General features: G+C 46.6%; 1 protein-coding gene across 11 annotated transcripts in view; it reads left to right on the forward strand.

Moving 5' to 3' along the window:
- The window catches only part of Phactr1 (phosphatase and actin regulator 1), a 500,641-nt gene that overhangs the window by 438,766 nt on the left and 44,329 nt on the right, over positions 1-17,546 (forward strand). For all 11 annotated transcript variants that reach the window (XM_048799804.1, XM_048799807.1, XM_048799810.1 and 8 more), the window contains one exon: positions 1,532-1,853. In XM_048799804.1, the coding sequence (XP_048655761.1) occupies positions 1,532-1,853 (322 nt within the window). The remainder of the gene's footprint in view (positions 1-1,531; positions 1,854-17,546) is intronic.

Genomic DNA, 17,546 nt, shown 5'->3' on the forward strand with positions numbered 1-17,546 from the left:
ATGAAGGTCAAGGAAGGTCAAGAAGACAGGACAGAGAAGCCACTCCACACCAAACAGGGGACAGTGACATACAGAGGCCCCGGGCATTTCGGGGCACTCGGGAGTGGTCAGGACTGAGGGTGCTTGCTTGGGGGCGGGATCCCAGGGGGAGGAGGGAGCCCTTGAGCCCTCACCTCCAGTTTCTCTGTGGATGGGGAGCAGGAGCTGAGACGTGGCCAGAGAAGACCGCAGCAGCTGTCCTGAAGGACATGGCTGAGCACAAAGCCCAGAGCCCGTCTGGCTGATTTCCCTGAGGGTGGACGCTGAATTTGTAGGATATAAGTACAGTTCCAAGGACAGTCTGCTCAGGACTTTCCAGATACCATAGGAAGGCTTATTTCCAACTGGGGGACCCAGAGCAGAGTTCACAAAGACTGAGCCTGAAGAGAGGACCCCATAGCACCCAGCCCAGAGAAAGCCTTGGAGGGTGTGGCGGGGAGTCTTAGTCTGTTAACGTGGGCAGACTTGTGCTCTAGGAATGGCATTGGGCAGGACTGTGGAGTCAGAGGCCACACCCAGAACAGACAAGCGGGTGAAGTCCAAGACCTCAGAGATCAAGAGGTGAACCTTGTGGTGTTCCCCCAGGGGATAACAGGTGTGACGTCCAGGCAGCCTGCTTCCCCTGGCCACACCCTCAGGCCATGCCTTTCCCACAGAAGCCTGCAGCCCACAGGGCTCAACCACAGCCCCCTCCAGGGCCAGGTGATCTTCAGGAATGTGGGGGTACAGAGGACTATAGGGTCTGCCCCAGAATGCCCTGGGGGCTGGTCTGACCCCAAGCCCCCCCTAAATGTGGCACATCTCTGGGGAGCTTTGGTGGCACTGTCATGGAATCAACAGTTGGGTTCTGCTCCAAACGCCAGCAATTTCTGAATGGCACATGGCACGGTGACACTTCCTTATATTCCAAGGAGCACAAGTTTTGCTTCACACACAAAATATTGCATGCAGTTACCTTCAGCCCAGAGCGTAAGGGCTACATGAAACATGCACCCCAGGGTCCCACTGTGGATGGCAGTGAGTGAGCCTGCCACCAGGTGCCTGCCCAGGCTCTGCCGCTACTCGCAGTGGGATGGTCATCTCCAGGTGGCAGATGAGGGAGTTACAGTTGGCAATATTAAAGTCTCTTGGGAAGGGACATGCTGTTAGTGGACTTGAGCCTCGTCCTGGCTTCTGTCCCTAAGGTGTCAGCTGAAGAGATGTGTTCTTTAATAATGGCAAATCTGTAGACATCGCAGCAGATCCTGGAGGTTTCTGGGACCACCCCTGGGCTTCCATGAGCAGAAGAGACATCCCCAGCCCCTTCCTGCTGCCTTCCTGGGCTCCTTATGAGCAGCTGGTGCACTTTGGGCAGAAAACAAGCTGGTGGGTGCCATCTGAGCAGCCTCAGTTGATGCTTCCTAGCCAGGGACCCCACTTCGGTGTGGCCCCAAGGTGAGTTTCTTCCCGTGTCCCCATCTCACTTCTTTCTCTCACCCTCCTTCTGCCGCAGATCCTGGCGCCCCTGTGAAATTGCCTTGTCTGCCAGTGAAACTGTCGCCTCCGCTACCTCCAAAGAAAGTCATGATCTGTATGCCTGTAGGGGGCCCGGAGCTCTCCCTGGCGTCCTATGCAGCCCAGAAGAGCAGCCAGCAGGGCGTGGCCCAGCACCACCACACGGTCCTGCCGTCCCAGATCCAGCACCAGCTGCAGTATGGCAGCCACGGCCAGCACCTCCCCTCCTCCACCGGCACCCTCCCCATGCACCCCTCGGGCTGCAGGATGATAGACGAGCTGAACAAAACGCTGGCCATGACCATGCAGAGGCTGGAAAGGTAATGGGCGAGTGGGAGCAGAAGGAGGGAGGAGGGAGAGGGACAGGGACAGGGGCTGGCTGGGGCATGAACCGGGGCTATTCCCTGCTCTGGGGGGAAAAAGGCTCGAAAGTAAAATCAGACCAAAAGCTGAATGTCCAAGAGAGTATGGAAGAAGAAATTTATATTGTCAGTCATCAAACTGTAATCACATTTACTGAAAAGACATAGTAACATGCACAGGAACATAGACACCCATGTAATGTTTCTCTAAACATGAACATGAACGTTTTGTCAAAGGATGTACATGTCATTGTGAATTGAGGTTACCCTGGGACAGAGAAATGGGGAGGAAATAATTTTGTATTTCAGATCTTTTGGAACTGCTTACTTTTATTGTTGTGTATGTTACTTTTGTGATGTTCAAATGCAAATGTAAAGTAGGAAAAGATGAAGTCGGCTGGATGTCGGAGGGAGGCAGGGGGCGGGAAAGGTAGAGAGCCATACCCTTGTCCTTGCCCTTGTTCTTGCTGATGTAGGAACCAGAGTGTTAGAGTTGGTTTAGATGCAGTTGAGCCTCCAATATATGGCAGTCAGAACCTGGAGACCTGCAGAAAAGACCCCCACGGCAGACCTGCGGCAGAGACTCCAAGTCCCCCAACTTAGGGAGACCTCTCATCTCTCACTTTGGCTGTGAATCGCTCTTGTATGCATGCACATTTGTGTGTGTGTGAACGTGCACGTGTGTGTGTTCAGATCCGTTCACCACCTTCCTGCCTTATGCCCAGGAAATGCCTGGGGTTTCTAACATGGTGTCAGGCACGTTGCTGGACCAAGGTGCCTGACATGACGAGGAAACTGTTTCCTTCTGTTGTGAGGGTGTGTCTGAAAGGGACGCTGGATGCACGTCCCAGGGTGGTGACTGCTCTTCACTGGGTCCTACGGAGGGGGACATTGGAAGGGTCAATGGATCTCCAAAGCAGGGAGCCAACGGCAGGATGCTCACACAGGTGGGGGCTCTCGGTGAGGTTTCCTGCCGCCCGGCCAAGAATTGTGTGTTTGGGAAACGATTGCCTCAGAGGGAAGCTGTGGTCTCGAGGAATTCGGACTTGATGACTGTGTTCATACTGGCCCTTCCTGCCAAAAAGGAAAAGCAAAATTTAGTTTGGCACCTTGCCATCATTTTCAAATACTTTAATCATTAACGAGAACAGCAGTAACTTAACGTTGGGGCGGCACCTTTTAACCTACCACACATACACACTGAAGTCATCACCATGGTCATCGTCCTCATCGTCATCTAATTACGGCCCCACCTAGGGAGCCTGAGAAAATGGAGAACTAGGGGGGGTGGATTAAGTTCCCTGTGGCCACCTACTCAGAGAATGATCCACAAACGGCCTGGTCCCCATCTGCAACCACCTGAGCAGAGAAATCGAGAACACACTGTTAGATACTTTTATGGCCATTTGATCGTCATGATTTTGTGTCTGATGAATCTTGGGATTAAAAAGAGTTTCACTTTTTGAACATTTTTATTACATTTGGCAAACGCATCGGTTTGTGATGGATTGAATATTGAAAGAAGGTACCACATGATCTGGGCAGCTGAGCCAAGGCTGTCTGTGTGCTTCAGGCCACCCCTGGACTCCTGATACCTCCTTCCATGTCCCTCCACTGCCACCCCAGGTCAGGCATAGGCTCCTCCTGGTAGGGCAGTGAGGACATGGGGAATTAGTGAACGCATCACTTCAACAAGAGTGCCCAGGCTCAGAAAGAAAAGCCTTCCTCCCCAAACTAAAGATTGGAGATTCTTTTTTTTTTTTTTTTCTGAGCATCTTTGTGATCTCCCAGGAGTCTTAGAAGGATCTGAGAGCAGGACAAGGTCACAGGCCACTTTCCCACGTGGTGAGAGAACTGTCACTATCTAGGAGGTTGCCTTTCCATTCACTAACCTGAAAAAATGCTCCCTGTTACCTGTCCCATGATTTCATCCTGAGCCTACCAAGTTTCACACTGAAGTAAGGGTTTCTCTATTCCTTTGGTAATTTCCAGTCACCCCAAAAATGCTGAAAAAGGAAGAACACCTTGGCAGTCTGTCTGTAGAGATCCTCATTCCTTCCCACGCTTGGGCTGTCACTGTCCCTGAAATCTCACAGGATGTCACCTGCGGCCCAGACACAAATTAACAGTAATAACATCAGACTTTGGGTCATGCATTTGATAAATGTGATCTTACCCATCGTGGCAACTGACCCCTGCCCATACCTGGTCTCCACTCGAATGGGCTCCTCCCTGGCCCCCAGAATGGCCTTCTACATTGGCAAGAAGTTCTGATTGGTGGAATTCCTACCTTCAGAGAAAAGCTCTACCTGCCGTATCTCATATTTCCCTGATCTTGTTTCTCATGTCCCTATTTTTTATGACAGGCTTTCAAATCTTTGAAGATAGTTACCATATTCTTTATCTGAGAATTCTTGTAGACTTTCACCATCTTGTGCCTGCTCCCAGAGATCATGATAGATCTGTTTTGATTTGTATGAAGTTCGTAATCATTACCCCCACCAAGCCTGCTTAATTATTTATATCTTTGGCTAATCTGATTTGGGTAGGGGGGCAGGGGGCACATAATCAGGGAACCAGAGACCTGCTGCAGCAAACTTAGAGGGTGTGTGGTTATCCAAAGGCAGGGACGCTGAGCTAGAGGCAGCCCCCCCGTCATGATCAAGTGCATGGGTTCTGGAATCCACAGCAGGATTTGGATCTCAGACACACTGCCTATTAGCTGTGTGACCCAAAGCATGTTACCTGACCTCTTCAGCCTTTCATTCCTCATCTATAGGACAAGACAAAGATAATACCACCAACCTCATTAGGGGTATTTGTGAGGTTTGAAGATTTAATCCATCCTAATCAGTCGGGTCATGGCGTGGCACATTGTAAATGTCCAATAAATGGCAATAAGCATTAAGTAAAATTGTATAGCACATAAAATATTTGTCCTCAGCGCCCCTAAAAGGCACATTGCAAGTGGGTTTGAGCCGATCTTGTGGGGGATTTTGTTTGTGCCTGTTTCCCCACATTAGATTGTCTTCATTATCCTCCTGTTGGAGATTCATGTCTTTTTGGAAGGTGAGGCTTTATTTCAATCATGCCATTCTCTTTGTTTTTAATATCTGCAGTGATCTCTCCACTTGGCATTCCTCCTGGAGCTCAGACTTTGAATTCTGATTAGCCACTCATTTTCTCTCTGATGTTAATTCGTTTAGTCAGTTCTTTGTGCTCTCACTTCCTGTTAGTGAGATCTGGACCCCGTTTGACCCTGAAGGAATTCCAGGAGGATTCTCAGGGGATTGCATGTGAAAGAAGTCCTTTGCAGTCGAAGGTGACTTCATTTCTAGGTGTTCACAACGTAAGCCTGGGGTCACCCTGGACCCCAGTCTTTTCCTCATACCCCGTATCTGATCGTCAGCGATTCTTATTTGGTCTCCCGTGGGAAGAGGTCTGGATCAGCCGCTTCCTCTCCTCTGGCTGCCCCTGGCCTCAGCGGTCATCATGCTCATCTAGCTTGCTGCGTTCCCTCTTGCCTCCTGTCCTGCCCCTCGAGTCCTTCCCAAGCACAGCCATCTAGGAGACCCTTGATGGAAACTTGATGAATACCCTAATAAAGTCCCTCAGCCTGGGTGGCCTGAGCACCTGGGATCTATTGTCTCACAGTGCTGGCAGCTGGAAGTCCAAAATCAAGGTGTCCCAGGGTTGGTTTCCTCTGAGGCCTGTCTCCTGGCTCGCTGGTGGCCATCTCCTTGCTGGGCCCTCACATGGTCTCCTCTGTGTGTCCTTCCTCCTCTCTTGCTATGAAGACGCCAGTCCTACTGGATTAGGGCCCACCCCAACAGTCCCATTGTAAGCTCATTACCCCTTGAGAGAACCTGCTTCCAGAATCAGTCACATTCTGGTGCTCGGGGTGAGGACGTCAACGTTGGAGCTTGGTGGGGGTCCACTCTTCAACTCAAAACCCTCCCGTGGCCCTCCGCCCACTGAGGGTAAGAACTGTCACCATGGCCTTGGCCTGGTCTTCTCAGTCTGTCTGTCGCTCTCTTCTTGGTCACTCCTGTCTCGCCACCTCGGCCTTCTCACCTCCGCACACCCTTGGACGTACCCTCAGTCCATCATGGCGCCTGTCCTGGAGGAAGTACTCCGAAAACACTTGCTGAGTCTCTTCCTGATATGGGACCTTTCCCGATTGTTCCTGTTGGTTTTCACCAATATGAGGAACATGGTAAAAACTTGCTCCTTCATTCAGTTCTCTTGGAGCAAATCCACCATCAAGGATAAAATCAGAGGGAAATATCATCTGTGGCTCCTCCAGCAGATGGGTGAGGTGTAGGGACTCAAAATTGATACTCTGGCTGTATGCACTGTCCTTGAACTTAAAACTGAAAGAAAATCATGCAGAAAAGGAGATACATCCTAGACAGATGAGAGGAAGGCGTTGACTAGGGCATCAGGGGTGTTCACGTGGAGAAAATCCTTGAAATCTGTGAGGAAAACAATTAAGAGTTTTTGTTACCATTATCATTCATATATTTCAATAGTCAATTGATATTCTTAGGGATACTTTCTTTTCACCCAGTGAATTTTAGTGTAAGAAATTTTAATTAGGAGACATTTAGGTCTACTAGCATAAATTTGCTACCAGTGGCCCTTAGAAGTAAACAAAGTAGTACACGGCTAATAAATCCATCCTTCATCGATCTTCTCCTGTCCATTAGCAGATCAGGAAAGCTCTGCCATCTACTAGGAAAAAAAAAATCTCACTCAAGTAGAAACAATCTCTGCCAAGAGTAAGGAAGGCACCTGTTTATCAAGGGTTTTTAGTTCATTTCATGCTACTATGACAGAGTACAGCAGGTTGGGTAACTTACAAAGAAAAAAAATTATTTCTCACGGTTCTGGTGGCTAGAAAGTCCCAGGGGCCAGCAGCTGGTAAGAGCCTCGCCACACCATCCCATGGTGGAAGGTGAGAGGGTGAGAGAGGGCAAGGCATGAGGCCCAACTTGCTTTTGTGCTAACCCACTCATGGGATAAGAAGGTGAACCTTCTCATGAGGGCAGAGCGCTCACAGCCTCTGATGTTCCCATCTCAACCCTGCTGCAACGGGGGATTCAGTTTCTGGCAGATCTCAACCATAGCTCTTCGTAACCGGAAGACCCCTAACAGTCCTTTACTGAATACCCTTTCAGGAGCAGGCTTTGTGAACCCACTCCATGTCCCCTGGAGACTGGGCAGGTCTGCAATGGTGGGGGACAGAGTGAGGGGAGAGCAGCAGCGGAGCCAGTAACTGGTCTGGGGTTGTACCATGGCGATCATCCAGACCTAGGAAGGTTCCAGAACCTTCTCCGACTCTTAGCAACACCTATCAAACACTGCAAGTCAAAGTTTGTGATAGAGATATAGAAAACACAGTCTTTATTTTAAAATAACATTATTAGTACTGGTATATAAAAATAGCAATTGTTTATCATACCTCCTTTTTATATGTACATATTAGCTAGGGGTGAAGTTATTACCTGTGAAGAATATTGCAGAAGGAATCATTTTTATATTGGGCAGAAGAACTTGAAATCAGTAGCCAAAAAAGAAAAACAATTCCCTTCCATCTCTAGAATTCTGTTTATCCCATGATTATTTTCCAAGCTTTCAAAGAGTACAATGGCAATTTGTAGTCCTGGGATAAATCCATTGTACAGTGACAATTACTTCTCCTCACATTGCCTCCAGGGTCACAGGAAATTCTAAAGAGTAATACTGGCCCTGAGCTAGGCCATCTCCAGTTTCTTTTCACCTTAACCATCGGACTTGCTTGTTACATTGTTATACTTGTTACAACTTGTTACATTCATAATTGTTATATTGTTACATTGTTATATTACATTTATGATGATCCACCTGAAAACCAAGTCCTCCTTGATAATAACCAGACACGAGTTGGTGCCCAAGCACCTCAAACTCTGAAGACCTAGACGTTATTTGTTTATGAGTTGGCATGGATTTGAAGTTGGGTGTTTTGTTCATTGTATAGCAGACAATAGACGTTGCTCAATGAATTGTGCTTCCAGGTAAAGGCTCTCTTCTTCTGTTGAATGCCATCTCTTCGGTAGCTCACGCAATTCTGGTTAGACATTTGTCTCTGCTTCTTGGAAGCCAGAGTTATCAGACATTTACTTTAGGTTAGTTCTTTGATTTTCAGACATCTCGTTATCGTGTCTAAGTGGCTGCACAGAAATATTGCTTTTCCCTTTTAACACTGTTCCAAAAGGGCGTGATAGGATTTCATCCCTCCTCCCCTTCAAGGCTGGCAAGCAAATTAGTTAGCAGAAAGTGAAAATAAGACTATAGAAACCATTATTCTTTTAAAGTCTTGAGAGGATTAAAAAGGAAGTATTTTCTAAAGAAAGAGAATTTGCTCTTTGAACTCCTTCTCCCAATGCATGTTGATTCTTTGTTTTTCTTGGAAATCACTGTCCTGAAAGGTTTTGCAGGTCAAAGATAAAAATAGTACAATAAGTGTCTTAATGAATTAGTGGATATTATCTATCCTTTGATGGAAATTAGTGGGCATGACTTAATGACTGGCTTATGATGAGTTGCAAGTGCTCAAGGGAATCTGATTACAACCGCAACTACCAACATGGATGCGTGCACAGCGTTTTCTTCTGACCTCCCAGCAGCCTGTGAGTTCAGCAAGCGGGTGGCTTTATTTAACTTCGGAGGAACCAAAAACCAAGAGACAGAGCTGGTGAATGGCCCAGCTGTGGCTCCACCACGGTCCCCCTCATTTCATGTCCTGCCCTTCAGGTCCTCCCTCCTCCAGCAGAGTGTGACCTGGGACAGTCACAGATGTCCAGAGACAACGCCGAGCAGAAAAGCCACCATTGTTTGACATGTCCATTCGAAATGGAGATTGCTGGAAGGGCGGCCTGCTGGGTGGACTCGCTGTGTCTTATGATATGTTTATGATATCAGCAATGTGGGTCATTGGTCCCTAGAAGGACAGAGAATGGGTTGGAAATATGAATTAATTTAAACCCGCTACCGCTTCTGGAAAAAGAAACTCAAAATACATTCTCAGGAAGGCTCAGAACCCTGGTCTATATATAGAACGGCATGGCTTCCGCTGACTGAAGTCCAACAGAAAACAAGAGCTCTGATGGTTTCTTATCTTGGAAGGCTAATTCAACGCCATGATAAACCACACAATGTTGCCTGCTTTCTTAAATGAAGCTGATTGACTATTTTAATGGGCTCCAGTGGTTATTTCTGTCATTTTTCAGCCTTAGGCACTGTAATTTGTAGCAAAATTTCTCACACATTCTTGGTCTCCAAGAGGAAAACGGCTGATTGTTCTCTCCCCTCTGAAAACCCTCCCCCTAATGCTTGCAGATGAGATCACAGAAGCTGTTCCTATTGAAGTTTAATTCCATCTTCAGTGTCATATTTGTAGATAATAAATTTCCTCTGTCCTTTGAGGCAATTAATGTCCTCTTTTTTTTTTTTGGTTTCATTTTAAGAATCTGTGCATTTGGAATCAGACGCCAGAAAGCAATGTCCCTTTATTACACGGTTTTCTTTAGAAAGGATGGCAAAATGGTTCCCAAGGATTTTTGAGGGAGATTTAAGGGTTTTTAAAAAGTCAGTGATTTTTAATCTTTGAAACTTGACCCTGATTCCTCCAAGAGTTTCAAAGATGTGTGATAACCAGTGATGATGGGTCACCGTGATCTCCATGTGGCGGAGAGCAGATGACAGTGTCACCTCCTTGGAGAGAAGGACCAGCCGATGGCATGACCTCCACTTCTTGTTGATCTCTTGGCATCCATTTCCTTGTGAATCATTTAAAATATGATCTGTGCCTTGCCCTCTCCCAGCAGTGAACAAGAAAGCCCAGTCAGCCTTTAATCTCTAAGTCTAGAGATTTCTTGGAAACACACGACCGTGTACAGGGCAGGGAAATGGGTATCTGAGGGCACCCACCCGTGTTGCCCATTGGGTTGAGCAGAATCAAAGAAGAGAGGTGGGTTTCCCAAAAGAAGACTTATTCAAATGGCTTCTGGATGGAGATGGAACCAAAGGAGAGGACAAAGCTTTTCCTTCCCTACTGTGTTGTGGGGACATGAGGAAGGGGAGTTCAAGTGCACACCTTTTATCAACCCAGGACCGCCATTTTGTTCTCAAGTGTTGCCCAAGTTTCTGTGTTTAGTGTTTCTTTTGTAAACAGCAGGCCTCCTGTTCCATCCATTCCTCCTGTTCATTCATTTCCAGGAAGGAGAACATCCAGGCTCCAGGGAGACTACAAGGAGAGAGCAAAGTCATCCTCCTTGGGTGAACTTACTTTTTAGTGAGGGAGGCAGATGATAAACCAATAAATATGGGATATGGAAAGAGGGAGGGGACACTGGAGAAAAATTAAGCAGGGTAGTGGGAGGAGAGGTGTTGGTGGCTTTCTGTACTCAATGACATATGTTGTCAGTGTGGCCACAGTAGACACCAAGCCTATGGCATGCCCCCTTCCTGTGGACCATAGTCCATTATCCAGCGCGGCCGTTATTCTCTCCTCCACCCTGTAGCCTGCTCTCTCCACACACCTACCCACACTGAAGGCGTTGCACCCCCATCTAGAATTTGAACCCACCTGTGAGTCCCATAATGACCTCTAATCATGGGGCCCACTAAGATGCATTGCAAAAGAGCAGGAGGGTTGGGTGAACAGCTACCATCCTTGCTTTTCATTATAAAAAATTATCACATTCCATTTTTAAAACTTGGTTGCACAGATTGCATTTCATCATCGGATCTACAGATGGGGGAAAATAATGGTCGTTGCTGGTTCTCTGAGAAGGCAGACAGCACAGTTAATGGAAAGAGCCCAGGGTGAGAAGACTCAAGTTCATGTTCCCTGCGGTGATCACAGCCAAGCGATCACTGATGTTATCAGACACTTATGTCCTCTACCATGAAATCAAGATCGTAATAAAGGCCTCCTCAACTCTGCAAGTATCTGTGGAAATTAAATGAGATGATGAATATTTATATTGCATTTTCATTGGATGCATAAAGGACCATCGGTATTAGCCATTGAGGCTCTTCTGAAAGATGCTCCTCCTCCTTCATCCTGAGGTGTGGGGTCCCCTGGTGTATTTAAGAAGTAGCATAAAAATATTCCAAAATGGCACACTTGTCCAACATCTGGTGAGTGTCCCGAATGCTCTCCATCCCTAGTACACGAGCAGTACATTATTTGGAGCTACCTAGAAGACAGGGAATAAAAGCTCATCTTTTACCCCCTGGAGAATAAGACCTTTAATGTTTGTTTGAATTCATTATAAAACATTAGCCAAAGAGAAAATGTCTAGTTGTCTTCTAGCCCAGCAGCCTTACCTTACAGAGCAGCCTAACTCTGAAGTGAACTGACATCCAGGAGTGAAGAAATGGGAAATGCTGTCACTTTAGGCTCTCTGTTGCCTCTACTAGGCACACATAGTCTTGGAGTATAAAGCACACAGGTATCAGGACTTTCTTCCTGCATAGATCTCTGTATCCAAGCCCTTTGAATTATCTTAGGAAAGAGAACTCCAGATCACTCTGCCTCAAACCCTAATTCTCCTTCACAAGGATACTTTCCCTACAATAGCAAGACTCTAAGGGTCATGGAAAGTTGTTTTAGTGAATTCAGTGGTGGAAATTGTGTTAGTCAGTGTTCCGTTACTATAACAAATACCTGATAGAATCAACTTAAGAAGATAAAAGGTTTATTTGGGCTCACAGTTTTAGTAGTTTCAATCCATGATCAGTTGACTTCGTTTCTGTAGAAGAGGTTCCACATCATGGCAGGAGCATGTGATAAAGCAAAAGTGCTCACTTCATGGCCAGGGAGCGAAAAGAGAAAGAGACTAAGGTCTCCCAATCCCCTTCAAGGACACAACCCCAACCATGACCTCAAGACCCCTCACTAGGCCCCACCTCCTACAGACTCCACCACCACCCAGTAGCACCTCCCTGGGGAGCAACCCTTTACCACATTGACTCTGGGGGACACTTAAGATCCAGACTATAACAGAAAGCACAATGGCCAACTCCGATTCTGAGATCCTTGAATTCAAATATTTGATTGACTTTTCCATTAGTTTCCAAAGCAGGCTCGATAACAAGGCTGGCCATGCGTGTGAAGATACTTAATAATCAGCCTCTGTCTCTGGAAGGCTCACGGTCGTTGCGGGCAGGGGAGTAGATACTTAGCCATGTAATTACAACACAGTGTGACAGATGCCGTCGCAGAGGTGGGAGAGGAGGCTGTGGATGCTTTCCTTTGGGGGAAAAAATCAGAAAAGGCTGCTCCCCAGAAATGGCACCTGGGCAGTCCCTGAAGGATGGAAGGGATGATCCCAAGGGGAGAAGACCAAGGCGGAGTGACCTCAGGAGCAGGAAAGTCCACAGTGTACCTGGGCAGTGGCAAGGGGCCTGGGGTGGCTGGCACACTGGGAGTATGGTAAAGAGTAGGAATGAAGTTGAAAGGCGTGGTGTGTATCGATGGCTACTAAGTGACAGTCAGGTGGTGCACTCATGCACAGTAGGGTGACGACAGATGACAATAATGTATATTTCAGAAAGCTTAAAGAAAGACTTTTGAATGTTTTTGCCATGAGGAAAGAGGTGCTGGGGCAGAGGGGTGTGGCTCGGGGTAGGTGGCTTATCTAGCATGCACAAGGCCCTGGGGTCAATTCCCAGCAGGCGAGGGAGGGAGGGAGGGAGGAAATGGGTGTTTTATTTTTTGTTTTGTTTTGAGGCAGGGTCATACTACGTTGTCAAGTTGGTCTCCAAGTTGCAGTCCTCTTGCCCCCGCCTTCTGAGTAGCTGGGATTACAGGCACAGGCCGCTGTGCCCAGCAATTTTTAATTTTTAACCATAAAAAGAATAAGTGTTTGAGGAGATAGATATGTTCACTTCATTTAAACATTACCCAATGGATACATGTATCAAAACATCACTTGCTGTCCCATAAATATGTTCCATTTTTATGTTTTTAGGTATCAAAAAAAATTTTAATTTTCAGAAAAAATTTTTAAAAAGAGGAATCGGGGATCAGATGGTAAGACACCTCCTACTCCCTGCCAAAGAGGTTGGGGTCCATCCAGTTTTCGGTGAAGCCTTTCAGAGCTCTTTCCGTTGAGATGAGACCCATTTGAGGGCAGTGTGGAGGGTGGGCTGGGTGGTGTTGACAGAGGGCATGTTCTGGAAGCAGAGTGAGTCTCAGGAGCAGGAGGAGTCCCAGAGACGTCCATTGGTAGACTGCCCAAGTTCACGAGCACCTGCTCCCTTCTAGCTGAGTGACCTTGGCCATGTGACGTGGGTTTTTCCTCCTTAAAGTGAGGAGATCACGATTGTCTCTCTCTAAGGACTGTGATGAGGCTTGCCTGAATGCATTTTAAAGGTTAATTTTGTGATTATCTGCCGTAAGCCAGTAAAAATCAGCCTGGGCTCCATCCAGGCGGTTAGTATGGGATGCTGTATGTCTAGTTGTGGTTTAGTGATGAGTCAGCCTTGGGAAGAAGAACAGTACACAAACCCACATGGGAAGAAGCCCGTTTGAATTCAAAACAAACCAAATGCTTCCTGCAAAGAGTTTTGATGGAATGGCCTAGAATAGACAGGATTGTGTGAGTCCGCGCCTCCTCGGGGAGTTAGGCAGCTACTCTGGGAGAGGTGGTGACTCTTTCAGGCCACTGGAGTGTCATTGAGGAAGTTGCTGAATTGGACAACGTACTTGGAGAAGGCAGTTCACTCAGGAGGCAGTTCTCAGATCTTGCATTAGAGGGGTAACTGCTCCAAGAGCAAGCGACTCACCAAGTGGGACTGTGGTAGCAGCAAAGTGCCAGTACAGCCCCCAGAATGCCACCCTGAGGCACTGTAAGTCAGGATCCGGATGATTCTCCATCATTCAGTGAACGCTGCCCATCCCAGGCCATCGATACCAAAGGCGGCCCCCAAAGCAGACTTGTGTGGACCAAATGTCCCTCATGCTGAGTGGGCAAAGCCTGCTCTAACCAGTATTTATCCACACACGATGTCATCCGTGACCCCTAAAATGAGTTTAAATCAACCTTTTATAAAAGTTGTAATATTTCTATTAACTATGCATATGTGTATGGATAATGCCTATTAAAATATAACTATTATAAAATAAAAATGTGCATTTTACCCTGTTATAAACACAAATAATTAGCATATAAATTCTGTGATAACAAAGATTATCATAGGTTTTAATAGTGTTGATTTTTAATGATAAAAGATTATCCAAGGATATAATAGTGTTTAAATTATTGAAAAATATTGATCTAAAGAAAAATATCAAGTAGTAATAGTATAAGTGGACTTCCAGGATGGCTCACATAAAAAAACGGAAGGAGACGTGGGTGTGATTGTGGCTTAGGAAACATTAGTGTGGGTCAGGGGTCTGGAAAATTTCTTTTATAAAGAACCGGGTAGTAAGTACCTAAGTCTCTGTTGCCACCACTCCACCCTGTTAGTGCAAGTGCAGTGTGGCGACGGTGCATTGCAGAGTGTCCCCACCATCCTGACTGGTGGAACGTGGTGTCCAAGTGAATCCATTCAACTCGGTGCCCCAGGAGCGGCCTGATCGTGACGGGGTAGAGCGCTGTTTACTCTGGCTAGTAAGACTCCGAGTATTTGCAAAGTAATGAGGCCCATTTTTCATTTGTGTTGTTGGCAAGGCGTAATGTTTCCTCCATTTCTCGTGGGCTCGGTTAATAGGGTTTGTGTCCAAAGGACACAGTCTCATGAGTATCACGGTTCAGTTCCTGGATACTGAATATCGTAAAAGAGTGAGTTCAAATCCCACCCCCTTCCTTCCTTACCTCCTGTATTTGTGGACTGATTAATGATCCTCTTAGGGCCTCAATTTCCTGCTTCATAAAATGAGGATAATAGCACCTCCCCTGCAGGCTTATTACCAAGATAAAAGGAGATGCTGAGTGTGGAAGTTTCTAGAATGGTGGCCAACACATTGAGTAAATAAATGTTCCCTTTCCCACTCTCCTTTTTTCCCTTCTCTGTCTCAGTTCTATGCGTTTGATGAAGATGCCCATCTGGTTCCTATCTAAGCCATTGTTAAAGAATTCTAACCAATCTGGGAATACCCAGAGCCCTGCGACTTATCACTAGATGCCCCCTGAAAAAAATTTTAAATTATTTAATTATTACCCTTTGAATATGCGTTTCAATCATTTACAAAACCACCGAAATGTATGTCATTCTCCCAATATTTCTTTTATTCTCCAAAAGACATGAAGAAATGACTGAAGGTCCACTTTGTGTCTGAGAATGGTACTGGGCACCAGATTCAAACACAGATAAGATACAGCCACTGCCCATCACAGAGCCCACAACCTTGGTGGGGAGAGCAAGATGGTCAGCAAAGAGATGCCCATAATTTTCGCAGAATTTTGAGGACACTCCTGTGAGCCGAGGCAAGGAGTTACCTGAGTCAAGAATTAAAAGATAAATAGAAACAAAAAGTGAAGTCAAAATGGGAGCCCATTCCAGGCCAAGAGCACTGGACGCACAGTGGCAGGTCACTGAGCGGAGACAGAGGCGAGGGGGAGGAGGAATGAGCTTAGTTAATAATTTAGGCCAAAGTGCATACGGTGTGGAACTCTCACCAGGTTTAACCCATGGTGCTTGTAGGCTAATGGGCAGGACTTCTCTTCAGCAGTGAGAAACTTGTCCTGTCTTCTCTGCGGCAGCTCTGGTGTATGAAACCAGCGTTACTGACACTGATGTCCTCTGGGTAGCCCCTTCCTGCCCACCAACTCCAGGGAGCCACGTGAGATGAGATGCTGCGCTTGAGTGGGTTTGGTTCTTGGCCTTGAGCAGTACAGCTCAGACCAGGCTAACTGGATTCTCCATCATCGTGTTTTTCCTGGAGCAGTCTGCACTGGTTTTGTGGACTGGAGAGACATTCGGAGTCCTCACCCCAGAGGCGACTAGATCCAGGTTTTAGATAGTTGCCCTGACAGCAGTTTGGAGAACGGACGGCCACTGACCTTCTGAAGGCCATTTCGATAACTAAATGGGGGTCTCATAGGTCATGCCAACTGGATAGTCCACATGCACCAGCACTATTAAAAAGGCATGACTCACCCAGTTTTGCAACTGAGGAAGCTGAGTCTCAGAGAGGCTGAATAATTTGCCTCATGTCAAGAATTTTGTAAATAGCAAAACATGGACTTGCATCTGTCGGACTCCTCCAGAGGAGATCCCAGCATAACCCTTCACCTCGTCCTGAGCCCACTCCTCCGCCCTGTCTCTCGAGTGGTTCTCCGTAGTTGTATGGGTGGGTTTATCTGGGAATGGTCTTCCTCTCAGTATCTTTCCTGACACATACTTAACCTTCAATGGATATTTGTTAGTAAAATATTGTAAAACCCTTCTGATGGATTCACCTAGATTCCTGGGAAACACCATCTTTCTCCAAAACGAAAATGAGGCCTTCTAGCTTATACTAGATTCACACTTGAGGAAGAGGACCTGTCTGGCCGGGGGTCTCCAACAGTTTCTGGAGCACCCCCACCAGGCGGGTTTTGCCTCCATGACTGATGGCTGTGTCACAAGGCTGGTAGCACGTTTTTGAGGCCCCCCCCCCAAAACAGCTGGTTCCTCCATACAATCCCCTTCTATTCAAGACAGTCTCGAATTTCCCCTCTTTTTAAACATTTTATCTTTATTTATTTTCATTACAAATATAGATAATTATAATATGAGCTTATTACCACCTGTATGAATGGTACAGATTCACGGATTTCACCAGGACATTTCTCACGTGCATATTTAGCTGGAGGAAGAGAAACCACAGCTTCTTGTTTTATCACCAACCACCAGCGAGGATGCGCCTCTGACCTTCCTCTGCAAACTATTGCTCTTTTCTTTGGGAGATTTCTGCCTTAAGGGAGTCATGCTTTCAACTTACCCCCCCCCCCAAAAAAAGAAAGATTCTTTCCACTTGTTTTTCATTCCCAGCTCTTCATTTTTATATTCAAAGATCTGTGCCTGCATAGGAACCATTGTTAATTCAGCTATAGAGAGGGGGCAGAGGCGGGTTGGGGTTGGGGTTGTGGCTCAGTGGTAGAGCGCTGGCCTAGCCCGTGGGAGGCACTGGGTTCGAGCCTCAGCACCACATGAATAAATAAAGATGCCAGTGTCAGATATTCTGTCCAGTCGTCCCAGAGGACATCTCTCAGTGCTCCTCTTTCCTCCCCCCATCACCCTTGCTATGAATTAGCTGGGGAATGGACCTCCTCCAGCCATGTAATAGGATGCTGCACTTTTTCTAAATATGTGCTTTTATCCCCGTCTGTGGTTGAAGGTTTGATGTTTCTAAGTTGATTGAGTTTGCTGCCTTGAACATCAGAGCGCGAAATGCGTGAACTGGATTTTCTGTTTGTGTCGTGGTGGAGTCACGTGAGAGATAAAAAGAGAAGAACAACTCTTTAGAAACAGTGAAAGGAGGAAAGTTAATTGAATTTGAATTAGACGTAGCAATAATAGAAAACGTAACTAAAAACTTCAAAGAAAACTCAGGCTTGTATACATCATATGATTTCTTTTGGATAAAATATTTGAATGTAAAACTTACTGATG

The sequence above is a fragment of the Marmota marmota genome, unplaced genomic scaffold (assembly GCF_001458135.2).
Source record: "Marmota marmota marmota unplaced genomic scaffold, marMar, whole genome shotgun sequence".
Lineage (NCBI taxonomy): Eukaryota > Metazoa > Chordata > Mammalia > Rodentia > Sciuridae > Marmota > Marmota marmota.